Source organism: Rhea pennata, chromosome 5 (genome assembly GCF_028389875.1).
Source record: "Rhea pennata isolate bPtePen1 chromosome 5, bPtePen1.pri, whole genome shotgun sequence".
Lineage (NCBI taxonomy): Eukaryota > Metazoa > Chordata > Aves > Rheiformes > Rheidae > Rhea > Rhea pennata.
Genome location: NC_084667.1, coordinates 31,315,698 through 31,341,064, shown reverse-complemented (window position 1 = coordinate 31,341,064; position 25,367 = coordinate 31,315,698). Strand labels below are relative to the sequence as shown.

Below are 25,367 nucleotides of genomic sequence, written 5' to 3'. Positions count from 1 at the left end.
GCAAGAGTGTGATCTGCCAGTATTTGGTGAAGGGAAACTCCTAGGCCTCTTTTGTACAAGGGAGTATTTACACTAGGGATAAATACAAGTCTGGAGCAAATAACAAAGTGAATGAAACCTATAGTTAGTTAAATCTGTCTTGTATTAATATGAGAACTGTTGTGGGACAATTTAAATCAACCCAGAAGACTGACCAAGTATGTGAGAAGTGGAATGAAAGCTTTCTCAGAAATCTTTTCCAGGGTTCCCAGAAAGAAACAAGGGGGGGAAAAAGCTACCAGTAAGACTATGAACCCAACAACAGCCAGCCTGTGATAGCCTCTTAGTTTTTATGGCTCTTGCATTCAAAACCAAAACTTTAAAGATTTTTGGATGCTACACTGCAAATGAGAACCTTTCTTTTCACACAGACTCATTAAAACACCTACAAATTTTGATACACCATCAATCAATCACAGTTCTTACAGCACTGTACCATAAAACTGGCAAACAAGCACTTAGGATGATTAATAAAATTTAGACTAACAGTCCTCTGAGTTGAAATGTCTTCACATCATCACAACTCATATATTGTCAAGATAATTTAGTATCTCATACTGCAGCCAGGTTCTTATATGCAGCCAGTTACTACAAGAGGTCCTCAGGGATCAACACTAGGGCCAATAACATCTTTATTAATGGTCCTGGATGATAGGCTGGAATGCAGCCTCAACAGGTTTGTGGAGAACACCAAAATGGGGAAGCAGCGGACACGCTGGAGGGCAAGGCTGTACAGAGAGGCCTTCCCAGGCTTGAGAAATGGGTTGGCAGAAACCCCTTAAAACATCAAAGGCAAAGTCCTGCGTGTGGGCTGGAACAGCCCAGCTGCAGCAGTACAGGCTGGGCACCCACCCGCTGGTTAGAGAGCAGCTTTGCAGAACAGCGCCTGGGAGCCATGTGGACAAGTTGAACAAGTCAGCAGCAGGTCCCCCCAGCAAAGGAGGCCAGAAGCACCCCAAGTTGCAGAGGATCCTTGCAGAGCAAGAGTGTGGCCAGCAAGGCTGGGGACAAGATCCTCCCCCTCTAACCAGCACTCGTGAGAGCACATCTTCAGTATTGCAGCCTGTTTTGGGCTGTGCAAGAAAGACATTGACTTATTGGATGAGTCCAGTAGAGAGCCATCAAGGCAATTAAGGAAATACAGCACACAATATATGGAAACAGGCTGGGACAACTGGGTTTGCTCAATCTACAAAGAAAGGGCTAAAGGGGGGAAACTTATTCCTGTCTTTAACTATCTAATGGAAAGATACAGAAAAGACAGGACCAGGCTTTTCTCAAAGGTGCACGGTGATAGGATGCAAGTCAACAGGCAAGCTGGAAGATAGGAAAAGCCATCTAGACATACAGAAAACCTTTTTCACCATGAGGGTAGGCAAGGTGATTAAACATTGGAACAGGTTGCCCAGAGAGGTTGTACGATCCCCATCCCCCAGAGATATTCAAAACTTGATCACAAAAGTCCCTGAGCAACCTGCTGCAAAAGCACCTACTTCAAACAGGACAGTGGACTGGAACCCCAGGGGTCCCTTCAAACTTAAATTACTCTAAAACACACCTACACTAAAAAAGGGGGGGGGGAGGGTTGGTAAAGAACTTCCCAAATCTGTAGATAGCAAAAACAGTTTATGTACTGAATGTCAGAAATAGCTCTTTTAGAAATAAAATGTACAAAGATTTTTTTGAAGCCTAAAGTTCACTTAGTCTTTCTGTTGTAGTTATCATCTCATGCATGAGAAACCCCAAGGGAACAGTTTCTTTCCTAACAACAAGATCTTCACAGCTTTCTGAGTCACCGTCTCTTCAGCTGTGTTTGAAATTATGTACGGAGTCAATCATCTTCATGAAGCCAAAAGGAGTTTCGTTATTGCTTCTAAATAGAATAGGATTGGTATCTAACGTGGATGCATAAATACCCAGATTAGGCACACAACATTAGATGCACTCAGATATAGTATTAAATTAATATAAAAATGTGTAGTTTTGATAATCAACTTTTAGATTAAAGACTGACTGAAGAATCTGAATAGTATATTTACCTGCTTTTTATTATTATCACCTTTTATTTGTTATTTATTATTCTCACATAACTTTTATTCCTCCGTAATAGTTCTGGTTTTGACTAAAGAAACTTGCCTCAAGTTTTGAGGCTTATAAAAAACACACTAAAAATTAAATGTCTAATTTTTACAGAAAAGCAATAAAGCTTTAAGAATTTTATACAAGATACACATCCACTTAGCCCATATAATTCCTTTCTTGCATTTCTAATCTTCAGTGCTGTCTAAACTTAATCGTAAGGAGAGATCCAGATGTTTTACCTCTATATACTTAGAGCTATATTGGAATTTTTAACTGACTTTTTGTCTCTATGACTATCAATGAAACCAACCCATCAAAATGGGAAAATGAAAATCAGCTCTCCCCCCAACATATTACAGTATACTATGAAATAAGAAAGAAAAATAAAAGAAACATGACTTCAAAATCTGTTTGTCTCTTTACCTTCAAAATGATACTTTGGGATTTGTGTTGAAGCTTTTGCCTCACCGTTTTAAAAGGGACAAACTCATATATACCACAAGCAAACTCATTTCCTTTTCTATACATCTAGTAGCACCTGTTTTTTATTAAAAACCCCTAAAATTGAAGAACCCTAAAAATGTTGTTTATTATTATTTCTGTTTTGCAATCCTCAGCAAAATGAGAGAGTATCAGGTAGCTTCTCTAATATTTGGCTTGGCACTACAGCTCAGGAATGCTGACAGGTTGGGTACCAGTCGGTTGCAGCCCTTGTCCTGGTTGGTGTGTGAAGAGGGATCTGCCCTAAGGAAGCTGCCTGGAAGGAGGTGTTCCCTCTCCAGCACTTGACTGTGCCACCCTGCTGGGAAAGGCTTCACGAGAGTCGCATATATTGCATTTGGGATATTAACAGACCAGAAATGTCGTACACCATAAAAATTTAGAGCAGCCTTGCGAATACTCCAAGTCACCCCAGAAACTATGAATACTTTTTTTCTTTTTTCCATAGTAACAGTTTCAGATCATCTTCCTTACTCTTTTTGTCAAATCACAGCATCAACAAAAATACTCTTTTATTTTAAAGTTCTGTCTGTGGGTGTAATGATGTGACAAAAGAAGTAAGGAAGAGGATCTTTAAGAATTGTTTCTATGACATTTTTCAAGCTTACATCAAAGCCATGAAGTACAATAATGGAGTTACATTTTAATAAAACAGATTTTGCCGGAGCGGGTGAAGGTATGCTGAATTTGAAAACTTGTCCTCTTCTTCCAGTTCTGTCAGCTTACAGAGCTAAACACCTCCTTCTGAAGCCTTCTTCTCTAATGATATATATGGAATATGTTTTAAGTACCATACCAAGTCAGAGCCGACATGAACCAAAGTAGTACCGTATGTGATGCCCTTGTCGTTACCTCCCCCATCCTGATAGGCAGTTACATCTCTTCTCTAGGTGACAAATCACTGTATCTCTTGATTCTCAAAGGAAGAGCATAAAATTTTAATGAAAAAGAACATTTCCATATGGCTTTGCAGTGTTAAATTTCTTGGCTTGGTGTTACAGCAGTTACAAATGAGGTAATTCCCAGTATGGGACAATCTTACTGATTTATACATATGGGAAAACAATTACTGCTGACAGTGATATTGCAAGAGGTAGGGAGTAAAAATTAGTATTTAAAAACCCATGAGATGGCAGGAGAAAAAAGTGTTTTAGGGAACACCAAAATATTCTATTCTGGTTTTACTCTTAAATCCGTTTCACCCACATTGTCAGAAAACAAAATTGAGTTTATACTCAAAATTTGTCTTATGAATACGTTCCAGCTTCAAAAACCTTCTGGTTGTCCTTTATATCCTACTCAGTTCTAATGCCACATGCATGCGCAGCAGCTCACTGACTTCAGGACTGATTCGGCTATCATATATAATACAACAAAAAGCTCTAAGGGAAAATTATATGTGGTGCTGCGTTGTATTTGTCCTCAGAAAATCTCTCTCTTCTTTGCTTGAATGATCACAAGGCATAAATATTAAATTTAAAATCTTGAGGAAAAAAACCTCATACTGACAGGATCATTTCTGACATATACATCGCATATCTTTTACTTGCAACAAAGGAGAAAATAAAGAAAAAATAGAAGGATGAAGACATGAGTTTGCCTAGGCCTCTTGAGCAAATATCAGGTTCCTTAATGCCCATTGCTATTTGTGGGCTATATCCTCACTAAGTATTTTGCTAGCCACAGTTTTTTGTGGTAAGTACCATCTCCTTGGATTTCAAGAGTAAACATAAATTACACTGTAAAGAAGAGTTAGAAAATACTAGAAGCACTGGTTAGAGGATATATTTACTTCACTATTCTAAGTACTAACTCTGTGTAGTAGAGATCACAGTCTATCAAAGGTGGGAGTATAGTTTTTATCAAGCTAGTGAGGCCAGAGCTGCAGTCTAGTCTGATACCACCTGATGGTAACATTCATTGAGCTAACTTGTGGTAAGGTCTGATAAGGCAACGATTTCACAGAGGAGGTAGCATTTCTCTATTAACTAACAAATCCTAAATTCAAAAACAAAAATGAAAACAAGAAATACAACTTGTCAAGAATGGCTTTATTTCTGCTTAAAAGGACTATGCAACCTGTATGACTCTCCTCCATCTGCAGAGAGGACATAAGGATTGCTTCCTCAGGATATTCCAGGGAATGCAACCAAGTCATCCTTTTCTGAGTGGGCAGCCCACTTCCCAAACTACGCCAGGAAGCAGCAGATGAACCACGCAGAATCACAGGATGGTTGAGGTTGGAAGGGACCTCCAGAGATCATCTAGTCCAACCCTCCCTTCCCCCCCCGGCTCAAGCAGGATCACCTAGAGCACGTTAGACAGGGTTGCATCCAGGTGGCCTTGAAGATCTCCAGAGAAGGAGACTCCACATCCTCTCTGGGCAACCTGTGCCAGGGCTCTGTCACTCTCACAGTGAAGAAATTCCCCCTCACGGTCAGGCGGAACTTCCTGTACTTCAATTTCTGCCCACTGCCTCTTGTCGTGTCACATGGGACAACTGAAAAGAGTTTGGCCCCATCCCCTTGACACCCTCCCTTCAGGTACTTATACACATTGATAAGATCTTCTCTTCTCAGTCTTCTCTTCTCCAGGCTAAACAGGCCCAGCTCTCGCAGCCATTCCTCATAGGGCAGATGCTCCAGCCCTCTGATCATCTTTGTAGCCCTACACTGGACTCTTTCCAGTAGCTCCTGTTCTCTCTCGTACTGGGGAGCCCAGAACTGGACACAGTACTCAAGATGAGGCCTCCCCAGGGCTGAGTAGAGGGGCAGGATCACCTTCCTCGACCTGCTGGCAACACTCTTCCTAATACACCCCAGGATACCATTGGCATTCTTGGCCACAAGGGCATATTGCTGGCTCATGGTCAATTTGTCATCCACCAGGACAAGGAAAGATCATGTTTTAAACTCTCTGCACGCACTACTCCTCACAAGTCCTCACTTAGAAAATTAACAAATTGTCACTGCTTGTCCTCTGCTGATACTCCTCTCTTGCACAGCAATCAGAAGAAGGTATATTTATATATTAAAATTATACAACAAGAACAATATACCAATTATGTCCATCCCCTTTACAGAATACTGATTAAGTTCATAGTTGCATGAATCCAAGTACAAAAAACTTTCCAAGACCAGAAAAATCTTCATCTCATTTCAGTAACATTATCTGAAAGTTAAAGCACCACCATATGTAACAGAACAAATTAATACTCACTGTCAGTAAGCTAACTTGATTTGATACTAAAATGTTTACTTTCATTTTTCTTAAAAGAGGCTTTATTTTTATTAATGTATTTGCCTAAAGAAGTTTCATTTTAATGCATGTATAGATAGGACAAATACCTTTAGTACTTGACATTAATTGGATTCCCTAAATGCACTGTAACTGGACCTGGAACCATCAGCATGAAGAGACCTCCAGTTTCCTTACTGTAGCTGAGCCAGAGTTTTCAGCTTTCAAGAATTAACACCTTCAGCAACTGCCACTCTTCTGTCTGGTCTTTTCCAAGAGCTTTCACTGACAGTTGAACCTGCAGCCTGCTGAACATTCAAACGGTTGATGCCACAAGACATGGGATGCTTATGCTCGAAGACATGAGTGTAAGGGAAGGAAGGAAAAGAAAGAACCAATAAAGATAGAAGGCCTGAGATCAGCAGCTGATATCTTTTGTCTTTCCCCATTCTGAATAGACAGTGTATGGGAAGAAGGCACATTCAGATTGTATTTGATAATTAGCTGAAAGATCAGTCTGATCATGAGACAACAAATGCAATTACCAAAATGGTTCAGAATAATCTATGAAATTATTCTAAATCATTAGGGAAGTTTTCAGCAGGCTCCTCCTTTAAGTCTTGTCAAAAAATTGCTGCAACAAATTTGTGGCCACAGCTAGTGTTAGGGTGGTGTCTCTGGTTCATGCAGTTGTTCGGGTTGCAAAACTTAGTTGGAGTAAGGATCTGTAACAATTATTGTTGAAAAAATCTAGTAAACAAACTGTTAAAGAATGAGGTGAGAGCAAACCTGTGCAGTAGGTTTTTTGCTCTTCATGTTTCAGTTCTAAAAACACCAAAAATTAATACATTCTTTTTATGTCTCATTACTCACCACATCAGCAGCACTGGCAGTCCTTTTGCTATAACAGACCAAAAGAAAAAGCTGTTCCCAGTAATGTATGAATTCATAAGACCGTCAGTACCAGAGCTGTGTTAATCAGCTGACGTTTGGGAATGCTTATTAGCTGCTAGGACTAAACATAACTTTAACATATCCACAGGTATTGCCCTTACTGTGATCCAATCGTCTCCTTTAACATTTACTCTATCAGGGTCATTGGCAGGAAGGTCAGAATTTCCAATACTTGTGCTGTTCTGTAGACATTAATATTAATGAACCACAGATTAACCTTAGAAACCTTCAGTAACTTCATCTCTTAACCTATGTGCTAATCAGTATGAGAAAAGAATGTCAATGCCCAGTCATTTACAAACAACACCTACATATGAAATTGAGGAAGATTTTGAAGAATTTTAGTGTAAAATTACAGCAGAGATCACCTTTGGTTCACTGTTCGAATTTCCAAGTAAGTGGATGAAAGGAGTACATACAGTATGTGTGCCTTGAACTGAATAAAAGAAACAACCCCCAGCAGGTCAGCCCAGCAAACAGACTACAAGAAGTCCTCGGAGTTTTAGGGCAACAAAAAGTTCTGCAGATTGAGATCTTACCTGATTCAAATTATTGTGTGAAGGGAATATTATCTTGGATGTTTCAGTGGATTAAGAGATGGGAGAGGCTGGGTGACAGAAAGCTAATTTTGAACACGGATTGATGCAGAAAAGATTTTTAAGTGAGGCAATCACCATGGGAATCAGTTGTGAATTAGGTACCTAAAGGCTCACAGGAATAAGAATCAGGAATCTGATAGAGACAATAATGCAGATTCAGCAACGAAAGCAGCAGCCAGCCTGCAACATATGAAGTGAACAGTAGTGGTAGTTACTAGAGCAGAGTAGAAACAAAAGGACCAAGTCAGATGGTAAAAAAAGAATTGCTGAACACATTATAACATGTCACATGAAACCCAGAAAAATACTTCTGGAGTTAAGGAAGTAGCAGGAAAGGGCAGAAACAGTCTAGTCAATTCCCTCCACCGCCGCAGTGGACTGTCAGATGTGATTACAAAGAGATTATACATATTAGTTCCCCAAAACAGGCTGGGATAACAAATGTTGCTTGGAAGTGGCTTACTCCTCAGAATGGGTTGAAGCCTTTCCTATAAAACAGGTAGCAGAGCAGTGATGGGGAGAAAAACAGGTCTCAAGAAGCCTTCTACCTCTGTGGGAATCTTACTGACCCAAATAAAGGTCATCATTTCAGGTGGTAGTGATTACAACTATGCTTAAAGGATCAGGCATTAAGCAAAAGCTACATAGTCTGCATCATCCTTAATCATCGGAACAAGTAGAGCACATGAACAGAACTATTAAAGCAGGACTGTGAAAAGTAGTAAGTACTAATGGGAAGGACTAGGATGATAAATTACCCATAGTATTAGCTGCTTTAGGAAGCAGGCAGGGAGTAGAAACTGGAAGCCAGCAAGTGCAGTTAACTAGATTCTTAACTTCATCAGAAACACCTGGAGAGGAAGATGTTTTAACATAACTGAGATGCACCAAGAGTGATTTGAGATAGAGAAGAAAACTGAGCAATGGATTAAGCATAGTGAAGATAAGCAGGAGTTCGGCATCAGATATTGTATGGAAAACAGGCAACTTAGTTATCCAGGCAGTACAATTTAAACTTTTTCAATAGTTGGTTCTTATTTCTAAACTGAAGCACAAAGAAAAACAAATCTCCTGATCTTCAAGACAAAATGCAAAGCTTACATATCTGACGTTGCTTTTCATAGCTGGCAGTCATTTGTTTTTACCAAACATCTACGGAGAAAAAGAGACAGAGAAATAACACATGCTTTGAAAATCAAAAACACGTAGTTATCAGATAAGCTGATGGTGAGGGTATTTTGAAAACCTGGATGTGCCCTGCAATCTTATGCTACTGCTGACTGCCTGATAATATCCTCTTGAGATTATCCTACCTGACCTTACTTCCATTGAAATCAACTACCAACTTCAATTTCACTTCACTGGAGAAGAATCAGAGCCTTAATTTCTTCTGATGCATAAGTAGCCTCCGGAAAACTAGAAAATTATAAGGACATCACTTAAAACTACATTGTTGCTGAGCCAATTTTTTTTTTGATAAAGAAAATCCATAAAACACATCTCCAAATATATTGAAATTTCCTTTTCATGAGTTTATTTTATTTGTGATTCTGAACATTCTTAGTACTTTATGAGTAGAACTGCAGAAATACAGACTACTACTTTAAAACTAGCAAGAACGAAGAGCTACCTGTTTCTATTCAGTTCATTGAAGACAATGCTGTGTCTACGATTTATTCAAGAAAACCAGGTAATTGCCTGTTTATTTATTAGTATTTATTACCTAAAGTAACTCTGATGAACAAGAAAATTTCCTTATAAACTATCAGAAATGATGGTACCTGTAGTATATGGCATCATCTCTGAGGTTTGGAGCCTTTTTCTATTTTGTATATGAGTTGCCTGTCCCATCATACATTTATGTTAGCAAACAATTGCAAGGCATTTGCATCATGAGAAAGTACACCTTTTTTCCATGTACAGAATCACTGTATATTCCATCTTCAGAGAAATCTATGAAAAAAAATTATGATAGGCAATCTGTACAACTTAAATGAGCCGTTGGTACGTATCTGGCTTATCACCAGGTGAGTGGACCGCCTGTACAATAAGCGAGCGGAGGTCAAGCCCATCATCCTCATAACAAGCAGAGCTGCTTCCTTCTCGAGACACAGGCCCCTATGTCCACAAGCCTCTTCTCTGCAGCAAATGAAAACCCAGAAACTATTAAAGAAATCAAGTGTGTTTTCTGATGCATTGCAAGACTTTAAACTACATTCTGCTGAAGCAGTGAACTGACTGAGCAACAAACCCATTTCTTCAGGAGAGCAGTGCAGAAAGCGGCAGACTGCTGCTGTTCAGATAGCAAAGATACTTAATGCATATCTAATGAAGCAGAAAAGATTGAAAAAGGAGGTATCTAATTATAACAGGGAAATGAAAGGAATGGTCCACCCAATTGTTGGTTGAATTTTATATTTTAATCCTTTAAAACAAAAAAGTCAGGACACATAAGTAGAAAGACACTAACAGTCAATTGACCATCAGTTTACACAAAGAACAATTCATTTCCAGGTGATTTTTTTCCTTCTGTCATTTCTAAAAAGTTACAGTAACACATGCAGCTGTCCTTTTAAGGGAGTAAAATGAAATTAGTTCTGTGTGGTTTGTATGAACAAAGAATCAAGATAAACACCATGTTCAGATTCTGAGACTCTTATTTATTTAATATCTTATCCTTGGAGTGTTCGTATATTTAAATCCACAGGAGAAGCTAAATACTATTCAATATTAGTAAGGATAGTAGAGTCTGACACTTTGTTAATTGAACCATTTGCCTTTGACACTGAAATACAGCTGTGCTCGAAATTTTAACTATAAAATGCACTATGCAGAGCTGTTCTAGATTTTCATGGCCATCCAGCAAATAATGAACTTAGTATGCTAGAAAAATTCTGGTAATGTAAAAAATATTATACATGTTTAACTACATGTTTATTTATATGCCCTGGTAGAAACACACAGTCTTTAAATACCTAATCAGATTATATTAGGAAGGTAAGAATGACTAGTAAGACCTGCCATCTTTACTACTAATTTAGATTAGACTTTGTAACATCTAAGGATTGCCAAAGGGCAGTAGGCAGTAGGCTTGAGACTATATGCTGCTCATTTAAAATCTCTTTCCTGAGTCTATACCCATTTTCAGCAATGGAAGATCTTGCCAAAATATTCTAATTGCACATTTTATTAAACCATCCTAGTTACTGGTCACATACTGGATCAAGTCCATGGTTACTAAAATTAAGAGAGAACCACAGGGTATTACTTATCTTCTGCAATAGCTCACATCCTCATTCCTGGGACCAATTTGCCCCTCACTTTTGTTAATGTGAAATGAGACTACTATTATAGCACAGTGAACATGTATGAGATCAGGCCTACTGATGCCCTAGTTTGAATATAGAAACGAAATCACTTTCTCTGTAATTTTAAGAAACAATAAGATATTTTAACCCATAAATAAAATACGCATCTTAAAAAGCTAGTCTATTTGTTTCCTAAGGAACACTACACAGATACCTTGAATTGCTGACATAATACTCACTTCCTTAACATGACTTATCATGCATTGAGAAAGCTTAATTTCAGTTTATGTGATTAGAAAAAACTGATTTTGAACATTCAACATTCAAAAATATGAAAACACTTCTGAAGTCATCAATAGTGACTCTGATTTATATTTTGAAAGAAAATCAAATTATGACTATCATGATTATTTCTATTCCTTTCCTCTCTTTGTTTCTCCTAAAAAATTGATAATGGCATTGAAGTCAAATTAAGTATCTGTTTACAAAACAAACCAGAGTGCTACTGACAGCTGCTGCAGAATGGCAAATCTTCTACAGCTGTCGGGCTCCTAAATTAACAATGATTTTCATTTACAAACAGCAAACAACATGAAAATGATGAGGTTTTTTTTTTTTTTTTGGGGGGGGGGGGCTACTTGAAATACATGAAAATGTAGACCCTACTAGAGAATGAGCCATAAAATAACATTTTCTTGATTTTTTTGTATTTATATGGCTTTTTAAGGACTTAAAATATACTTGCACATCAAACTAGCCAATTTTCAAAATTTGATTAAAACTACTTAGCACCGATTTCATCAGAATTAGATGGCATGGATTTTTAGACTACAGTGTTAAGAAGTTTAAAACAAACAGATTTGATTTTTCATATGCTTGGAACTTAGTTCAAAACACAAAAAATAGTTTAAAGTTCAGGGAGGTGATACATATTTCAATACTTTTATTAATAACTTGAATAATGGAGAGAGCAAGTTAGTGACTGCAGTCAACATCAAGCTAAACATTAGCAAGGTTGATTAAATTGCAAAAAAAGTTCATAAATTTGAGGAATTCTGAGAAAAACAGTAATTGAATAATGTTAAATAGAAAATTCTAGTTTTAGATAAGAATAATTGCACAAAGACAGAGAGGGAAAGGCCACTGAGCTCTAAGTATTCAATAGCAGGATCAGGGAATTTTGTGGATGAAAAACTGAACAAAAATAAATGTTCTTTTCCTGTGGAAATAAACAGCAGATGCCCCAATGAAAGCACTTTCTCTAAGACCACATGGCGTCATTCTTTTGTCATGTGTAAGGCATCTGTAGGATGCTGATGCCCAGTTCTAGGCACTACAATTCAAAGATATGGATTATTTGGAGTTCAGAAGAGACTAATGAGAACAATCAGATGTCTAAAAAAATTCTCTAGAGGAAATATATTTGAAGGATCTGGGACTGAGTCATCTAGAGAAAAGAAGACTGAAGGAAGATGTGAGGTGAAAACAGGGTTAATGAGGCAAAGTACAGTACTGCAGATTAAGGGGTACAAGAGGAATCATTTCAGCAAAACAGTAGAGATGAGAGGTAAGTATTGCTGTCAGTTCCTCTTGGGGACTGTCAGGCCTCCGTTACTAGGTGTTCAGAACAGCAGTGAGGGACAAGTGGCAACTCAAGCAAAGTTCATCCTGTTGGTAGACAGCAAAAGACTCAGGTATTTCACTGACATCCCCTCCATCATCATTTTCTATAGCTTCTCTATTCACCTTGAATTTTCAGATCAGAAAGTGGAATTACTAGAAAGCACTGCCTGACGTGCTACGTCACACAATTTTTCGAAGTGCATGATTTTAGCACGTATTTTAGTGAGTAATGAGCAGCCTCAGAGTATTGCTGAGCATGTAGAAAAAGCAAGGAAGTCTGTATCTGTAAGTGTTAAGAAAAAACCCAACAGTTTTGAATCGCGCATATATCTTCGCTAAGTACCAAATATGAATCCATTTGACTTCTGATCAATTCTGTGTTTCAATCTGTACTCAAGTTCTAATCTTAATGATCAATCTTAATTACAATATTTCCCCAGAAAGTCTCTAGAAAATGCAATGACAATCAAAAAAAGAACTGATGTCAGTATTTTATCACAAAGAATGCTGTACTTCCCTTCAGTTCTACTGCACTTTGTAGGTCGGAATAACTTTTTTTAAAAAACAGCTTCCATTACACAAGTATTTGTGCCAAATACTAACCATAGGGACTCACGAGAATAACTCTGTATGTTGTTCCCATTTTCCGTTTAGTCGGAGATATTAATATCTTCCCTCAAATTGGGGACAGATAAATAAATTACGCACCCAGAACAGCATGCCCGGAGCTCTGCCTGCAAGAGGCCTATCTGCTTTTGCACACCAGTCAAAAGCAGCAACCTTTAAACAACCTTTTAATCCTTTCCTCTTCCTAATGGCAAGAGAAAACACCTTCCCCACAAGTACACTAATGCAGTGAGCCCAGCTCCCATGCCCTTGAATGAGGATATAAGAATTAACAGTCACCATCTTACCAGCATTGCAGAAAATCAGGGCATAAGCTTTATCTGCAAGTTGCGTGCCGCATTATGAAAACAGTTGTGGAAATGCATACAAATTTACACACGGGACAACTCTGTAAATAATTTCTACCTATATAAGACTACTGCTGGCAAATACTCCAGTTTGATCCTATAGGAAAGCTTTTTTTTAAAGTGCATTTCAAAATATATTTACAGAAATATAAGATGAAAAGATACATAAGAAAACTCATTTAAGCAAGACTGAAATGCACATTGGTGCCTTATCAAAACAGAATACGTTGGCTAGTTTGAAACCAAAATTAAGAGTTCATTTCATGCAAAAAAAATATTTTCAATACTTTCATTTCATTCTTCTACTGCTTTGCTTTGCACTCTTCACAGAGTAAACCCATCTTTCCGTAGCAAAACTGTTAAACTATTGCTTTGCAACCATATACTATTATAAACAAAACAGCATATGAATGAATGAATCTAGCTAGATTTTATGATTAACATTAATTTTGCCATAAAAAAGATAATTTATAGAGGCACAGAACTACAAGAAAGTCTATTTACAACAAGTACTTTCAAAACACTGTGTGCTGCATTGTGAAACTAAATAAACAATATTATATCTGTGAGAAAGTGTAATGGTTTAGATTTTTGTTTTAAATGTAAATGTATTTAGTTGGTAGATCTAGAAGGAAGCTACTGTATATATTAAAACACAAATATACATTTTTACAATTCAATATTAGAGCTGCTATAAACACAGAAGCTATATAGAAGTACAGGAGATTATTCTTCCTTCCTAATACAATTACATTCTCTGTGGGTATTTTGCCTAAAGAATGAAACATAGGGCTCCAAGTTGCAGTTATGTTGCAAATATAATTTTTTTTTGTCTTACTGATTTACAAAAAAAAGTAGACCAAGAAAACAACATTTAACTTCTTTTTAAGTAGTTAGAATAATAAGATACTATCATACAATCTTTTTTGTCTGCTGCCTTGCAGCATTTTACATAGTATCATGGGCCCTAGTTTGCACTTGAGACTACTGCGGCACTGAAAAATGAGCTCAGCTGTACAGGATAACCCAGTATGAGAGATAGGAAAGGATCCAAATCTATTCATTTTCAATCTATGTCCCTATCCATTTAAGAATGTGCACATTTATATTAAATTAATTCCTAAAAGTGAATGGGAAAAATAAAACAGCAGGTCAAGAGAACTGTGTATGAAAATTAATAAATTTCCACCATACTAAAGTAGCAATTGCTCTAAGAAATGCTACTATATACAGAGTTATCTTAGATTGATATCATAATTGTGTGGAAATACATGGAGTGACTACACAAAATATTTTAAGCCACACAAAAAAACTACTAAGCTATACTGTATGAAAAGCAATATGTATGAAAAAATGAAGTTCATAACTTATTAAGGTTGTCAAGTATTGTAGTTGACTAGATTACCATTTTTATTTTTGTTTTTTAAACTGTTAGCATATGAATTATGATCAGTTCTCTACATGCAGAAGACTTATTAATTCTGCTGGGAGATTCAAATATAACTATTTATATCACAAGGACCATTACCTTCTATTGTTCCATGAACAGCGTATAATTATTACTGAGCTCTTTTGCTAGGCAAGGAAGGCTGTGCTCTGGTTTCCCTTGGCCACTGTATTTCTTCATAAGAGAAAGCTCTCACGAAACGCTTTATAATTGTGCTCAACCACTCTAGTATTTTCTAAAAGTTTTGGATTTTTATTTAAAAATTGTAATAAGTAGTCAGGTAAAAAATGGGCATGTAAGTATCTGGATAATCATGTGGGAAGACTGAATAGGTAAGTAGGAAAGACTGCATTACTACTTATTATCCAATTCAAACAAGCTGAGTTACTTTTCGTTTTTTTACACTTTGAGTATTTGGAAAGAATAAATTTGTTCAACGTGCTTTTGTGACAGAGAATCACAATATCAAAATTTTTAATATGTGAGAGTAATTCTGAAATACATTTAATTCTGACCATTTCAGTTTGACATTTCTGATACAGACTTGTTGTGGTGGTCACATATTAATTCATGCACAACAGAGCTGCTGTTGTGCTTTATGGGTTTTGTTATCCATACACCTCATGCGCCATTTCTCCCCCAAGAAGTTCCTGGTTGGATCTAACATGGGTTTTGAACGCAGAGAAGAGATTTGGGCGCACATCAAGACAGTTTCAGCATGTATATATATTTAGGAACTCAAACCAAGGTGGGGTTTTTGGGGCATTTGGTTCCCTTGAGTTTGGTTCCTCTTTTACACTTTTTGACATCACATCTCAATATAGTGAGATGCATCACATCTCAGAGTGAGATGCCAAGCAACCTGAATGAATATTTTGCTTGAAATTACCAAAAATCAAGAAGCTCATGTTCAAAAAGCTCTAGATTGAGCTCATTCACCTTCAGCTATTTGGAGGCTTGAGAGTAACAGGATTACCAGAATACATGTGAAGCCTGAAAATTTAATACTATATCCAAAGCGCAGACCCACACACTAGCACTGGAGTTGTTCTTGGAGTTATGGTATCTTTGTTACAATGACACAGCCACCTGTAAGATTTTTTCAATATCTATACTGATATACCAAACTGATCATAGCTTTTATTTGGAAGACTCTGTGAAGACTCTTTAAGAAAATTTCTCAACTCTCTGGTTACTATAAACAACCATAAAGCAATATAATTTAAATCAAGAAGATTATATATGCAAATAAAACAAAAAAAAATCACACTTTTCCTCAAAAAGAATAAAACATTCCCCTAGACATGGGTTAAAAAAAAATTTCCCAGAAACAAACAGCAGAGACATTATGATAAATACAGTGGATTACTCAGAGGAGTAATAGTACTAACAATATTTATAGATACTCAATTTTAATCTGTCAGTTGTTTAAACATCATGTATGTAGCAGAAATAAATAACTTGTAAATAAGAACAGTTGCATAAAAGAACAACAGCACAACAGATTTGTTACTATTAAAACTATGCTTTCTACAACATGAAAGGTATTCATATATAGGTTTAAAATTACCATATTTCAAACCCAGCTATGACTCCAGCATGGTGCCATCTATCTGATCTAAATGCCATCTATGAGTGTCTGAATGTCTAAGTTAACAAGAATTAGAATTAATTAGTTACAGCATTTATCACCATTGCAGCATTAAAAAAAAAAAAAAAAAGTGTTAATAAAGTATTCTGAATCACTGGCTAGCACCACAGATTTACAGAGTTTACTGACCTGCTTTTATTCAGGTAGCTGCTACAGAACAGGTGTTCTGCTGCAAGCCTTAATTATAAATGTTAAATATATCAAAGAAATCACATTCACTGCCTAAGAACTCAGTTATTTCATGAACCAATCAGTTCACTGTGGCTTCTTTTCTAAATGGTAAACTGAATATAACTTACCTGCATGTGCCCAATATTTACCGTATTAACTATTAACGTGATAAATAAGACTCAGTGAAAATCACCAAATGCTAAGGAAGGAAAAGACAACTTCCGTCTAGCACTGCTTAACTCTTCGTGAGAACTACAACTGACAGATTTAATCAACTTAGATATTAACAGGATTTTCCCTACCATGAAACTTTAATATGCAGCAAGTTAAGAAGATCTACAAAATTTTCTTCACTCTTCTTTTATATTACAGATTTCTAAAAGTATTTGCAGAAAACTACTTTGTTCTGTATTTTCCATCAATTACTTGGATCAGATCTTCACCTACCTGATCAGTGGTGTGACAGTACCATACTGAACTGAAACCCATCTTGAGGAATACAACTAACTGTTCATGTCTGGAAATCTGTACTTTAAAACGTGTTATTTTCCATCGTAGCTAAGAAAATCATAATACATATTTATTCTCTTTTTAGTCAGTCATGTATATCACTGATTAAAATTCATGCAACAGTGAGATTTAAGACCTCCTTCTCTTGTTAAACCAGATAAATCTCCACTAGCTTTTTTTTTTGCAGAAGTAAGTACAGTTTTGATGCCTAAGGATGATCTATCTTCTCTTACGGAATTTGAAATAAATGAAAATCTTACTCTGAAAAACTACAACATTAACTTATAATACAACATTAAGCTATAACTAGAGGAAGAGTCTTCATATGGGACTCAGTTGTGAGGCATTTAAATCAAAAAGTATAAATGTGTGCTGTTCCAAAAGACTAAACCAAGCAGAGCAACTCTATACGTGGAAAAAGTCTTCAGACTCACATATACAAAAAAATAAAAGCAGATTGGCCAAGTCAGGGTTCGATCCCCTGAAAAATTCTCTGCTTCCATGCAATGATATCAATACTAAAAAGATCACATTCTCTGACTGATACGGTCATCCTTTACCTCCTAAAGATTCATCCAACTTTTGATTTACATAAAGAGATAAATGATTTTGAGAATAGGCTCCTATGCCCCAGGAGCCCCAGAAGGATCTCAGTAATAGTGAGTGGGTGGGTATGATTAGGTATGGCTGACCACTGCCCAATTGATTAGTTTTTATATAAATCTCACATAGGAAAAGTATCTCTCAATAAAGTTTTAATGGTAGGTTTTTAAAAGATTTTATAAATGAAAAGTATTTTGAAGAACCCTAAAATATAGTTAATTAAGATTTGAAACATAAATATTTATCAGAAGATGAAGGAAGTGACCTTCTAATCCTTCTATTCCCGTATTACCATAAGACACCCCAGCGTCCAGTCAAACACAAGACACAATGGAAAGGAAACAGAGACAGAAAGATGAAACGTTGTGTCATGGCCGAGAAGAGAAGCAGGCCACACACAGCATGGCAGCTCAGGATGGTGCAAATGGACGTCTTTAACCACAGAAGCAAGAAAGATGTTGTAAGCACTTTCCTCATCATGCCAACTTTTGGGTAGCTTCTGAAGCTAGCACTGATGCATGGGCAGCTAAAAGGATTTTTATTGCTAAGAAAGATCTCCGTGCATTCTGTTGATTTACCCTTCCCAAATAACTTTGTTCCACAGAGCAACACTTTGTACCCAAGTACAAATGCTGCGAGGAGGCTGACTATGCCACTTGACAGCCAGTGATTAAATTCCATTCCCACTAGACGATCCTTAAAATCAAGGTAATTAAAATCATCTTGCAATGTCTGAGAGCATCCAAAAAGTAATATGGTATTTCTCCCTTGATATGCATAGATCAGTTTAGGAGCTGATTTCTGTTGTAGCCTGTGTACCTTTCTGCAGCTGGATTCAGCCACCTAGGGTTCCTAGCATATACGAGGCAAGTGAAAAGAGAGCCTTCAAACCCAAGGGTCTCCCAAACAGTCTCCCAAACAATTTGTAATATTTTAAGTATGAAGGTATTCTGTCTTGTCTTCAGTGAGACTGAAGTATAGGCTTCTGCCTGGCCAAAGGGAGGCTCAGCTAGTATTGCTTGTATCCCCAAAATACACGCAATAAGCTGACAATTATGCATTTCCATAAAGAGTCTGGAAGGATTCAAACCTTCAGGCTATTTCATTGTAATCACTGACTGGGAATGAAGAGAGGGGATGAATTGTTTCTGACTAAGCAACTACTGTGTGCCGTCATCTGAATTTGTCTTTTTTTCCTTTTTGAGGGGGACGGCAAGTCTAAGTTTTAACACAGAGACATGTTTTAGAAAGCAAAGCAGTGTTCATAGGAGGTCAAATTCAAATGAGTATTAATTCTCATAAACTTTATATTTTGCAGTCTCCAGAAAGCTGGCATTCCACACTTATTTGCTCATGCCAAAAGACACCAGCATTCCTTGCTGAGCCTCAAAACTACAGATTACTATTTTCCTGTATCATTCTATGCTTTTCACAACCAAACTGATCATGTGCACTATGCCTAGAAAGGCTCGAGGTGACTCCTAGCCAAATGCAGTCTACCAAGCATTTCTATCATTAAAGGTATTAGACTTCATCCACATCGTCCAGAACTAAAGTACTAGTCCAGAAAAACTTCCTGGAAGCCTCTATACTTACTCTGAATTTATAATGGTTAAATAAGAATGACATTTGGCACACATAAGAGTAATAACTTTATAAAGCTACATTTAATTTCTGACTATATTTAACTTTTCTATAAATTGAAGCCAGTAGACCACAAGGTTGTAAAAAGGAAGTGTTTTACCCTTCTGATTCAGAACAGGGTCCAAAACAGTCATTCTGTTTTGGAAATTCTAATAGCAAGTGATTAGAGAGTGTCCAAGAATTGAAACAGATAAGTATAGATAATAAAAATAATTTGCAGTCCATTACATAGAGAGAAAATAAAAATACAGAGGATTTTTGCTTCTTTTAATGTGCAGCGTTTCAGAATCTTCCCATGATGGGTTTGGACATAAAAAGTTATGTCCAACAAAACTGCTTTTAAAGTGTTGTTTTTATTATATCATTGATGCTCTCACAAATGACAGAATAACTGTGAAAGCTGTGTCCAGCATTTGTATGCCATTCTGTGGGAGGTGACCATAAAGAAGGTTTATAAAGAAGGCTTACTGTAAACCCCAGAATTCAGATATGGTCAAAGCTTTTTACATTTGAAAGGAAAAACCCGTAATTGTTCTTAATACCAAAAATACATCAGTGATTGCTATATATGGTGCCTCGGAGGACTGCGCTGCATGCCACATTATAATGTTAATTCCTAGCTTGAGCAAAACATTCTAACAGTGACTGTTTCATTCTTTCTTTGAATTGATATCAGGAATACAGCAATCACTTTCTCTCTGAGGTCAGTAAATAAACCATTAGGCACAAATCTCTATTTTTCACTTAATTTTTACTGGAAAGTACCTAACAGTTTTTAATCTCACTTTTAGCAAGATATATGCATCCATGATACCAGCATGCCGTATAAATGGGTGGTCGTAACACCAGTCTTTTTCCCTTTTTCCATGAACTTCAATTTCTAAGGTGTCCTTTTAGCTGCTCAAATGGATTACGGGAACTAGTGGCAGTAGAGTAATCTAACTCTATTTTGGCACTTCATCATTCTGTTGGCACTGTTGATGTTCATCCAGTAGCCTGAGAAGTTTATATGCTGATGATTTAATCTGTAATTCTTTAAGGCAGTGACAATTTTATGTTTTTGCATGTATAACACTGTGATTGCTGTTCTGACTGTGTTAACTTTTTGAGGATCTCCTGAGCTTTCTGCAGAAAACAGAAATATTGCAATAGTGTGAACTATGGTGTGAAAATGAATGACAGTTGAATAACCAGTATTACTTGACCCAGCAGAGAGGAGAAAGCATTTATCATGGCTTCTATAGTTAGTGGTACTTCATACTACATTCCTTTGCAGAAGAAAAGCCCAGGTAGGTACCTGAACCACTATTAGTCACAGATGTTCAAGTTTCAATGAGTCTTGGTTCATTTTTTTTGGCAATGACAATTATATTTAAGACAGTAATGAAAAAATCCTCTAAATTTGTATTGTTGCATATCATTACTGGATTAAAGTTTCATTTTCTTAAAGCCACCTTACTATCGGTGGAATTTCTGTTTAAAAGGATGCATAACTTATCACCACTTTATTTCTTTATGATAATGAAGTAATAGTTGGCTCAAGCAATAATATATTACACAACTGAGTGAGACAGTCCTGAGGGCAAAAGGAAATAGCCTTACTGATACTCACAACTAATCAGCAACACTGAAAGAATCTTCTTCATTGCTTAAGGAGCTCTTTTGAAAATTTCAATATGTAACCTTCAAAACAAAATCTGTCTGACCATCCAGCATGCAGTTTTGTTACAACTGTGCATATACTTATCTGTCTTGAACAAAAAGGTCTGTATGTGAATTGCTGGACTCCTTCAGTGCACATTAAAATGGATTATCTTAAACCAAATTATTTTGTTAGTGTCAAGAGGTAGCCATGAGAAGTGGTTTGCCAAAGATCTGAGACCATTTGACAGCCAGTGTCAGAGCTGAGACTAGGTCAACCTCACAGGTGAGGAAGAGGTGAGGGTTTGCCTCTAGGGCCAAGGAGCAAAGGGAGAAGGAAGAGAAGAATATGGTAAGAGGAAAGCACCCACAGAGCAGTTTGCTAGTTGCACCTTTGTAGTCCGTTCAGAAATCAGTTGTGATTTTAACATTACATTTTCCTGAACTGGACTAAACTACCTGCAGCGCAGCCTTTGTGACAGTATCTCTTTGAAAGCCTACAGCCATTCAGTATCTCCAAAGGTATTCCCAAGACTGATAAGCCTCTTTGAAATTCTCTGGTATACTATAGGGCACATCTTAGCAATTGCAAATGCTTATCCCTGACATAAATTCAAAGCAAGCAAAGAAATCCCAGCTGTCCATGAGTATTTGACCAATCTGTCCTATTAAACATATAAAGCAAAATCTTAAGATATGGAACAATGTTTCCCTGGCAGGAACAGATCTTCTTCCACTTTCTTCTGATACTCTTCATAGTAAGAATTGCCTTAAGGAGGCTACAGACAAGCAAGTGGCCCTACAGCACAACACACCTACATAATTTGCTGTTTTTGTCTACTGTTCAAACAGCATGACTGTTGCAACATGCAACAGACTACAGAAATAATGAGAAAACATCAGTAAGAGTTTACCAGCTCTAAATAGTGAAAACAGGCACTTCTAAACAGACATACGTGTTTTAACTGATAAAAGTCCATTTAGAAAATCTTGACTCTACAGAATGTCTCTACCATTTCTCTCAAATAAGATCATGTTTTTTACCTGACTCTCAACTAGATGGGTGTAATTTTGATCCCAAAAGTTCTTAAGTTTTAGATTTTGGGGAGAAATTAATGCCTGGGACTCGAACAAGTTCACTTAAGGTCATAAATAGTAACTGAACACTTTCAGTAACTTTTGAACACTTCGGCTTTAAGTTGCTAACATATAACTGTGCAATTAGAACTATCTTTGCTCAAATGTGTTAAAGGCGAAAAAAAGCAGCTAAGAACTCCAATAGTTCTTAATCTAAAACATATTAGATTTATTATTAACCAAATTTGACTTTAACTGTGTGTTTAACAAGCATAAAAATACTTACTTCAGAATAACACAGCCTGTACCGGTAGGAGGGGCTGTCCAAAAAACTTGAATGCGTGTCCTTCTTCTAGGTGTACTCTCAGTAACAGCAACAGGACAATTACTCATGAACTGTGTTTCTTCTTCATCTATAATCTAAGGAAATACAAAGAGAAAAAAGTGAAAATATAAGGACATATATAGCCAAGGACTCCAGAATGCATTTTGTCTGTTCTAGTTTTGTATCAGGTTTTGTTTCAATTATTTACAATGCTCTTTTTTTAGTTCAACAGTCTTTGGTAAATTACTACACAGAATGCAGGCAGCCCACTAAAAGGAAAACAAAATCCCAAGATAAATGCAGAAAAATGTTTCAGTTCTGTGTTAACAGAAGTGGCTGCAAACAACCTTGCTTGCAGATCATGATTATTGGAGCTTCATGTAAATATTTATGGACTGAGAATAACAGAAGATGTATAATTTCCATTTTTTGTATTATAGTAAACTTGTTTGGACAGATGAAACGTCAGAGAGGAAGTGTTTTCAGTTTGTTTGCTGTTGTTTTTTAAATAATAACCTTTGTTTAAACAGTGCTGTTTTCTAGGTATTGTGCCTGTCAAAGCAGGTAAGATGTGAATCATATTCATCTATAATTCAGAGACCATTACTTAGTCTTCTCTGCACACGATTTTACTTTATATGATTGATTTCTGGTTAACAGAAAGGTTTAAGTGGTGTAAGTTGACATGACATGCAACATTTATGTCAGCACTTCTGGTGAGAAGATGCTTAGTAATTAGTAGGTGCTATAAAACCAGAGAGACTGATGTAGACTAGCATAGCTCAAAGGACTTTACTCAGAGGTGTCTTTCCCACTACATATGTACTTCATGGATTCTCCTTTAAGTCTTCTGTTCATCAAATCTCAAAAAAAAATCATCAGAAGGTATAAAGTTTTATTTGGAAACAAGCAATTGCTGTAATACTTCAAATTTTCTCTTCAGAATTATTCAGTGGTCCACACTGATTTGATGAAGTCAAAATTCACATTACACTGGTCTAGATTCAGATAGCAAGTGGTGAATCTTAGCATTTTGAGAAACAACCTACGATTATCAATTTATAACAAGACTCAGCTCTGAGGAAGCTTTTTCAGAATTAAGGTTTTAATTGCCCACATTTGCCAGATTATATTGACAGAATATTATCTTTTGCAATAAAAATAAAACTTTAAGCAAGTATTTGATATAAAATATTATTTTATCTTCTGAAAAAGAGCCAGCATCTATAGATTGACAAGATTTTTTGCAGTAAGTAGGTGTCCACATTGTCCCACCCAAAGATATTGCCAGCATACTCAAACATTCCTAGGTGAGCCAAAAAACAGATTTCTGGTTTTTTTTTGTGGCATGGAAAACCACTGGCCCAGGTGAATGATGAGAAGTTCTGCTTTGGCTGGCCAGTAGCATAATGGTTAATGAGTTTTCAATCTAAAGCCAGTAATATTCTTCAACATTTTCATCACATTTTCACCACTTTGTAGACTCTATGTAGCTAAACACAATGTGTACAGCTACTATTTTGCTGGATTTTAATAAACATGAAGTATTTGGAAGCATGAGGCTGTGCAAACTTAAATTGGCACTAAACTGTTTCTACCTCCAATTTATACAATTGAATGCACTTAACTTGAGCACTAAGAAATCCCTAATCTACAGTTCTTTCTTGGTCGCCAACTGTATTTATTCTGTCTACCTTATTCCTCCAACAGCAAAAAGGAGAAATAATACTATTTACTTATCTCTCAAGAAAAGTTTCCTCAGTCATTCCTCATTTATTCAGTACCATATCAGGTGATCTTTTACTCATATCCAATAGTAATTCATTCTCAATCAAATCCCAATATTGATTGGAGCTTTGAGTGAAGAATGTGTGATTTTATGCCCATCTTATACAAAATAAAACACTACCTTAAATTATATTATGCACTGTCACAGGATAATTCAGATTGAAAGGGATCTTAGGAGAGCATCTAAAAATTCTTAGAAAGGGCAGATTTCCGGAAAAACTCAAATACTGCAAATTACTGAACCAATTACACCAACTCCATATTTTTTTGTCAGATGCAAACTGCTGCTAAGGTATCACATTAGATAAAAGGTCTAAAATTTCAGGTCAAGGGAAGTAATTACAGATAAGTATAAATAAGACTGACCAGATAAAAGCTATTCAACAATGATGAAAGAACTTTTCAAATATGTTGCTAGTTCCAAATCCAGTTTTGCTCATGTCTGAGACATGCTTCATCAATCATGTTTCTTCAGAATCCCAACTGGTACAAACCTGTATTCGTAAAGTTACTATTTTTAGCTGACAAGGATTCAGCTGCTTTCATATCCTTAGATATCATTGCTCCAGCAGTCATCACTGTGGAGCCACCTTTGATATATTTGATTATTTTATAATCAATATAATTATTATTATATAATATTTATTATATAAATATTATTTTATATTTGATATATTTGCATGTTAGATAAATTCTAATCTCCAGGTGAGTCAATCCTACTTTTTCCATAATCAATTATCCAACAACTAGTAATTACAGAATGAGTTCTGAGCAACTGTGAGTAGTTACTGCCACTAGAATTTACAGCTACTGTAAAAACTGATCCTGAAATACCTGTTTGTGTTCTACACAGCCATTAGGTCAGAGTACATCCATGCCTTTTTCCACCAGCAACAAATGAACACACAAACGCAGACCTATTTTGTACTTCTGCAGCCTATGAAATTGCTGCAAACTAGCAAATTATGAATTTTCCCAGGAGTATAGATTTGAAAGGTGTGGTGGCATTTTAGCATATAGATCCTGGAGGAACCTGATTGGACCTCAATGCCACATCACAATTTCCTGCATCAGTCACCATCAAAGCAAGAAGATGCACTGCATAAATGTCTATTGGGAAAACTTGATCATAAAAGAATAAGATCCACCAGAGAAGAGCTCCTCTGAAGAAAAAATGAAACAAACTTTCTTAA

General features: G+C 36.5%; 1 protein-coding gene across 1 annotated transcript in view; it reads right to left on the bottom strand.

Moving 5' to 3' along the window:
* The window catches only part of SPON1 (spondin 1), a 197,999-nt gene that overhangs the window by 139,853 nt on the left and 32,779 nt on the right, over positions 1-25,367 (bottom strand). Inside the window, exon 3 of the mRNA XM_062577305.1 lies at positions 22,348-22,481. Coding sequence (XP_062433289.1) covers positions 22,348-22,481 — 134 coding nt within the window. The remainder of the gene's footprint in view (positions 1-22,347; positions 22,482-25,367) is intronic.